The 7,467-nt window shown below is 31.1% G+C and overlaps 1 protein-coding gene across 2 annotated transcripts; it reads left to right on the plus strand.

Moving 5' to 3' along the window:
- Positions 1-497: 497 nt before the first annotated feature.
- LOC118746810 (F-box only protein 33-like) lies at positions 498-3,171 on the plus strand. Of its 2 annotated transcripts, none has more exons than XM_036480728.1 (10): positions 498-633; positions 907-1,162; positions 1,401-1,556; positions 1,642-1,746; positions 1,816-2,047; positions 2,113-2,385; positions 2,459-2,533; positions 2,598-2,834; positions 2,897-3,085; positions 3,146-3,171. In XM_036480728.1, the coding sequence occupies exons 2-9, from the start codon at positions 1,023-1,025 to the stop codon at positions 3,035-3,037; spliced, it is 1,359 nt and encodes a 452-aa protein (XP_036336621.1). In that variant the 5' UTR covers positions 498-633; positions 907-1,022; the 3' UTR covers positions 3,038-3,085; positions 3,146-3,171. The 2 variants fall into 2 exon arrangements, with proteins under 2 accessions (XP_036336621.1, XP_036336622.1); XM_036480729.1 differs by having other exon boundaries at positions 911-1,162.
- The last annotated feature ends 4,296 nt before the right edge of the window (positions 3,172-7,467 follow it).

Below are 7,467 nucleotides of genomic sequence, written 5' to 3' on the forward strand. Positions count from 1 at the left end.
TTGAGATGAGGAGTTCGCGTCCGTTTTAAAATCAATTTTCGTAAATGAATTCGCCGCACATTTGGTTTCGCGCCGATAAAGAACGTTGAGAAAAAGTGATCGATGGTAGAAATAATAAAACAAAATGAAAAAAAACATGGCCGCAGCTCTTTTTGTTTATTTGCAGACGGCATAAAATACACTTTTTCAATCACTTGTGCAAAATAATCACCGACATTCAAATTTGCCACTTTTCTTCTGTTTTGTTTGCTGTTTCCGCATTCGAGGCGAAAATCAAAAATCTGCTGCGGAGAATTAAAAGGGAGACGAACTCCTCATCTCAACCTTTCAGATACGGTCAAAATCGTCGAGGCACATTTTCAAAGTAACGAGTTGTCGCTTCTTATACATTTACGTTCTTTGGTTGAAACAAGATTAAGCCATAGGGTGTAAATACAATATTATTTGTATGCATATACTAAAACGAACACAGCTGGCAGTATTGCAAAGATTTTTTATCGAATATGTGTGGAAAAAAGTAGCAAATCAAAGGCATAAAAATAAGTTATTTTGCAATAGACGCATTACAAAAGTCGTTTTAGTATAATTTAAGCAAAGAAAAATTACTAAAGAACTGAAAATTTGGAAAAAGCGGTAAGCTGAAATCTGTAATTTGAATATAAAATTGGAATAAATAAGGGCAGGAACCCAATTTTTGTTCTTCAAAATTTTTAGTTTTACAAAATCACAGACACTTCATTTTTGCGTCGTTAATTGTACGTGTCGCTTTGCAAAACAAAAAATAAATACAGAAAAAAAAAAACAATTAAAATACCATCGATTGTAAAACAAAGGATTTTAGCTGTTGGGATTAAGGGTAATTTGGGTAGCAGAAGTAAAATGATGATAAATAATTTTTTATTGTAGGTAGTTGGGGGAAAATTGTGAAAGCAGACGAGTGGGAATCGAAGTCACAGTGACGCAGATAAGGGCGAAAAGTGAGATTGTAAAAGACTCGCTTAGTGCCTATTATACGCGTAAATATGAGCCGTTGTGTTACGCCAGAATGGGATCGGATACCTACTCTCGTATTGGGAAACATATATGAATATCTCGAGCCAAGGGATCGATTAAATGCATCGCAGACATGCCGTCACTGGCGTGGGGTGCTCTTCCAAAAGAGGTGTGTATTCTAGATATATTGCTTTGGTTTACATACTAGATACATATGTATATACATAAGTATGTATGTATTGCCATTGTGGATCTACAGTAGGCCGTTTCCGTTACTGCTTGATAAATTTTTTTAGATTACAAAATCTTAGTTAAAATTATGAATGTATTTTGCTAATACGTATGTAAATACTATGTTTACTAACATATTTTATCGTACAACTTAAAAAAATTGATTTAACTCGCAGATTTTTCGACAACTTCAAGTTAAAGTTGCACGTCAACAATGAGCGGCAGTGTACGTTTTTTCGTCAAACGCTTTGTAATTTGGCAACTGAAGTAACGCTCATATTTGATTTTCTAAATGTTTTCCATATCGAAAAGATAAGGCGTATCCTCTATAGGTGTGTATCAAAATACTTTATGTTCCTTTCATAATTTGTTATAACCGTATTAGTAATAATAACTATTTTGTTTTTCATTTTGAAGGATTGCTCGTTGTGATAATTTGCAAGGCCTACATTTTTACACTAACAATGTTGGCTTAATCCCACCTGGCGATATAAGTGAAGAGAGCCTTGTCGACATTGAACAGTATGAATTGCTTAAATAGATTAATTTGTAAAACATATACTTACATATAAATTTATATCGTATTTTTAGATGCTTTGTGGAGCCGCTGAAAATGTTTTTAAATCGCAAAAAATATCCATGCCAAATTTTGGATTTAGGTGCAATCGAAGCTTTAACCTACTACGGTTTAGATGTACTAAAAGCTTTAAGCAAACCCGAAGCATTACAGCAGCTAACATTGGCTTCGATTAAGTTCGATCCTAGTCATTATCCCATATTTACCTTAGAAACTACTTTGCTGCAAAAGTGCACATCACTACAGGTGAAAATTATAGATTTTTTTTTATATTTAATTTCTTCATTTATTATACTAATTTTTTATTTAAGGTTTTATCACTCGATTACGATACCCTGAACGACGAGCTATTGCGTGCCATGGAAATTCTACCCTTGAAAAAGCTCTTAATTTGTATACATGGCTTGGATCGTCAGCATCCTGGTATTTCCGATGTAGCTTGGACTAGATTTGGTGCCTCCTTTCCGAATATCGAATTAATTGTATCTTTAGTGTATGCGTTTGAAGCCGTGGAAGTGCTGCAAGTGCGCATATTGCGTCACAACATGCCAATAACACATTTGAGAGTATTATTTTGTGACTTTGTAAGTAATAATATTTTCATTGCTAATTTTTTTTGGGCTGTATATTATTTATTTGTTCTTAAATCCATTTTAGATGAACGTCGAGGCCTTAGAGTGGATGTCGGTCAATAATAGCAATACACTGAAGAGTATCCAGTGGATAGATTCAGTTAGTTTACATACACACTTATTTTAAAAGCTCATTCACTGAGGTTTCTTTATATTTTTCGCAGGCCTACAAGCATTCCGATAAAAATGTGATGGATTTATTTTTACGCTCCGGACAAGATCCTTTCGTAATGATGTCTTGGCGTTGCAAAAACTTAGAGGAAATCGTTATACATGGCTATGTGCTAGATCCACACAATATTGTTGGGATTTCACGCCTTCGTGGCCATACACTCAAACGCCTAGAAGTATCTATGATCGATAACACTCCCACAGAAGCAAGCATGGATTCATTTATTGAAGTAAATCAGTCTTTTTTTAAGCTATTATGTATAAGTTTACTAGCTTACATTATCTCTTACAGGAAATCAATACATTGCTTGGTCAAAAATGGGAGCCTCTCAATCCAAATACTTTACATCCTGCACTCGGTTACATACCAGTGTCAGATGATGTACGTGATGAATACGTTTTCGATCTCATGCGTCGTGATATGGGCTACTAAAATATTATAATTGCACCAACTCATACCACAACTTTTATGCAAATTTAGGTAAGTTTCAAGTAACTTTTTATATTATTGGCGTCAGTAAAATCATTATTTTACTTGTAGGTTTACTGTAGTTATATTATCAAAAATACAAGAACGTAAAAGCAAACATGTTCGATATGGCAGAACATGTGCGGGTGTGCAAAACGCTCATAAGGAAAAAATGCCTTAAAAATCAAGCGTCAAAAAACAACAGCAACCAAAGTCAAACGAAAAGTGCGATCATAAAGGCTTTGCAGTGATATTTTATTTCTATAATTTTAAAACTACATCAGTCCAAGCAAAGAAGAAACAAAACTAATGAACATTAGCTAAAACGAACATTTAAGTATTGCAAAGAAAAAAAAAATCAACAACAATATCTTATATAAAGATTAGAGTTATAAAAGAACACTAAAACGAAAAATGGAGAAGCATCAAAACTCAATTACCTACGTATTCATAAAAACTAACAAATATATTTAGGCGATAATAGTTTAAGGAAAAACAATAACAACTACTCCTGTGATAAAGGAGAAAATAAATTAATATGTATGCACATATACAATAATACAATATTGATTGGTGGCTCAAGTGCAACGTTAAACATACAAAGATCCTTAAGAAGAAATCACGCATTGCTCCCGAAAAAAAAATAACAACAAACAATTGAATTGTAATGGAGACCAAGTACAATTGTTACCACAGTTGGTTTTTTTACCATCAATAACGATGAAAAAGAAATGCCATAAACGCGAAAAACGAAATAGCGTGGAAATCTAACAAGAAGGCATAGTCTAGTTGGCTCCTATATTAATCAAGAAAGCATTCTAACTTAATTTTTTTATTTATTATGTGTGCATTACACAGGCTTAATGTAACAACAAGAACAATGTAGATTTCATCCCAATCTGCGTATGTAATTTTATTCATAATTTTTTATATAGACATATGTACGTATACAAACCAATAAGCAATGTGTTTATAACTGCAACACGAACATATATTCCATATTACTTTATTTCTTCGCTTTATAAAAAATAATCTACTTACATACTACAATGAAATTAAATTTACTTGATTTATAGTTGATTATGCTTGGTTCAATCATGAAAAATGGCATATTTTTATAACGAAAAAATTGAAGTGCACGCCGGTTCAATTTACGCCTACGGCCGAAAAGTTTATTGTATTTATGCTCATTTATGTAATCTTAAAACTTTTGACTGCATAAAATTTACAATACTAGACTAATATTATTTAAGCCAATGCTTAACGCTATAAAAAATCTAAATTTATTATTATTATTATTATTCCAATCGATGTCAAAAGCAAATTTTTCGAAAGTATAACACCAAAGGGGGATAGAATTTATGCATATATAAAATGCATATATGAGCAAATCCCACGAGTGGTTCACCTATCTTGGAAAATGCATTATCTTCAGTTTTGTATAGAGAACAAGATTCCATCGCGAAATTGTATTTAAATGAAAACTTAAAAAAGATATACCAAAAAAGTAGAAATAACCACAATGCACAATTTGTAAAAATGGAATTTTAGTTTCTCAAATCATAGTCATCTTTTACTCAATGTAATTATTTTTCATTTGGTGAGACACTATAGTCTTATTACACTAAATTCGTTCGTTTTGGAAAGAAGCACATTTTCACCGTTTAAAAAAAAAAAATTGTTTAATTTTAAAAATTACAAGATAGCTGCGACGGATATTCTGCATGCTGGCATTTTTTTTTTTTAATTTTGTGGTGTACTCTTGAAACTTCACAGATATGTTTTATATGAGACCAACTTTCATTGCCTCTAACATGAACATTCTATTTGAAAACTTTCCAATGCTATTTAAAAAATAAATATATGATTTTTTCGAGTGGCAATGCAAAAATGATCAATTTCGTTACTTTTTTGCCTAAAAACATATTAAGGGTAAAATTATTCAAATGCTTAATATATTTTGTATAAATACAAGAAGAATGTTTTTGTTTTTTTTTTCTTGCCGAGAGAAGGGAGTGACACGAAAAAAAAACAACTCGTGGGATTTGCTAATATACACATATATGTATATATATATAACATCGAATATTAAGCAGAAACGCACACGAAATAGAAGAGACAAAGCTGCTTGGAGCCATTTCTACACCTGCCATAGGCGCTGTTTCGTAGTAAAATTAAAACAATACTTATACCATTTTGTGATTTCTTTTTTTTTATGCAGAATTTAATGCAGCTCTAAAGGTTATCTAACAGTGTAATTAAATATAGTTCATAATAATTTTGTTAACTGCATTTTAAGTCCACATTACACACAAGCGACATACATAAAGACATCATTCTAATTAAGTTCAATAACACGAACATGAAAAACAAAATGAAAATCAGTAAGGAAGATGCATTTTTTTTGTTTGCAAAAATACTAAAAGCATTCAAATTATTTATTATACATACATACATCAAGGAAATTTTTTTAAAAAACGCTTTTCAGTATGTGCTTTGTATGTACGCATATTTGATTAAAAGCAAATGGCTGTTTTTTTTTTGTGTAAGAACACTATATGTGTATGTAATTGTGTAGAAATTTATTATTTGTAAAAAACAAAGAGATTTAAAAGACTTAGGACCGAATTTTCAAGTCAGTTTTAAAATTTAGCGGGCCTTTAAACACAAAATTGTGTGCTAAAAAAAAATGTGTGTTAAAGGGTAAATAAATTTTATTAGCTACTTGAGAAAACGGTTATTAAACACCTGGAACGAAGGCGAATGCGAATGCGAAGCAGAAGAAGAATGTGCAAAATAACTTAAATGATGTGTATTCCGCACAAAACAACAAATGGAATCTCGAATGCCCTCAAAACAGATATTAAGGGAATAACAACAACAACATTAATACATATTTTGTTTAATGTGAACCAAAGCTGTGATTTAATGCAAGCCAGCATACGTTAAGAATGCAACCCCAACAACAACAACAACAACATTAACAAAAAGAAAACACGACTACCACAACAACAACAAGTAGAAAATCCATTATAAGAATGAAGAACAAATAATATAATGCAATTAAAATGTTTAGATTTGTTAAGTAAAATCTGTTGACAGCGAAAAACAAAAACAAAAACACAAAAAATGAAAGCAAGAAATGCCGGCATGTTGATGTTAGCAGAGAGCTTAAGTTATTTAGCATAAATAGCATATATTTAAAGTAGTAATTATTTTGCAAAATCTTTGGTGTAAGAAACAATACTGTTATTTAGTTTCCAATCTAACAATATATTCCCATTTGTTTGACCGCCAGCGTATGTTTACCGGGAGTAGTCATTTACATTTTAGGCATCGATAAGTAAGTGTTTGAAGATTTTATCGTTATATTTTCGCGACCATTCAGAATTACTTCGAGTTTTACATTCAAGAGTTATTTACAGAAACTTGGGATTTTACGTTATTTTGTATGGTTTTTCGAGATTTTCGTGAACTTTCCGCTCCGAAAGTACATTAATGCCTTAACTTGGTTTATAATGAGTACTTAAAATAAAAAAGCAGAAATAGCCGGCTATTTTGTGTTAAAAAAAAAAACATTATGCCCAATTTTAGAATTGTAAATTTACTTTAATGGTCCAAGAAAATTTGGCTTAAACCCGACTATGCAACAAATTTCATACAAATTTTAATAGTAAAGTAAATTTAAGGATTTTTTGGGATTCTGAGTTTTTTGTTGATTAAGAAAATACGTTTTTTTTTAATCTTCTGAGATCCATTTCATTGAACTAGGCGATATCTCGCATCTCCCATTACAATAAATATCTATCTCAATTAGTATTTATTTCATAAATTTTATTTGTGTGTTATTTTTTTTTGCTTGCTCTCTGCTAAATTATGCAACTAATTGGTTAGTTAGTCATCTTTAAATGCTAAGCTCAAATGTCAACAATGCTCAAAGATGCAGGTAAAGCGTGCATAATTGCATATTAGCATGTATGTATGTATATCGGTATGTATATTCGTGTGTAGGTATTATAAAAATATTTAACAGCATAAATGAATTTTAAGAACTCAAAGAATGTGGTACAAATACAAATACTTAGAAAAATTCCAACTTAATATTTATGTATATAGTACCGCTAAGTGCACGAAACGAAGAACAAACGAAAAAATCAAAGGTATGCATTACAAGCAACAACAACAAACAAACAAATTGTGATGAAAAGTATAACTATGAATATATCAAACACCGTAATTTAGAGAGGAGAGAATTGAAAGACAACAAACAAACACAGAAATCCAGCAAATTTATCTAAACAGCATGTGTATGCGCGAGTTAAAAAAATGAAAACTAAATAAATATGTAGTATGTATGTATGATTGTACGTAAGAACAAAATGCAAATGCAATTG

This window comes from Rhagoletis pomonella, unplaced genomic scaffold (genome assembly GCF_013731165.1).
Source record: "Rhagoletis pomonella isolate Grant_MI unplaced genomic scaffold, Rhpom_1.0 Rhpom_scaffold_00011, whole genome shotgun sequence".
NCBI lineage: Eukaryota > Metazoa > Arthropoda > Insecta > Diptera > Tephritidae > Rhagoletis > Rhagoletis pomonella.

Bases quoted from the DNA above. Each gene is read 5' to 3' on its own strand.
- LOC118746810 (XM_036480728.1), top strand. From the start codon at position 1,023: ATGAGCCGTTGTGTTACGCCAGAATGGGATCGGATACCTACTCTCGTA. The intron at 1,557-1,641 runs GTGTGTATCAAA...TTCATTTTGAAG, and splicing joins ATAAGGCGTATCCTCTATAG to GATTGCTCGTTGTGATAATT. The intron at 1,747-1,815 runs GTATGAATTGCT...TCGTATTTTTAG, and splicing joins AGCCTTGTCGACATTGAACA to ATGCTTTGTGGAGCCGCTGA.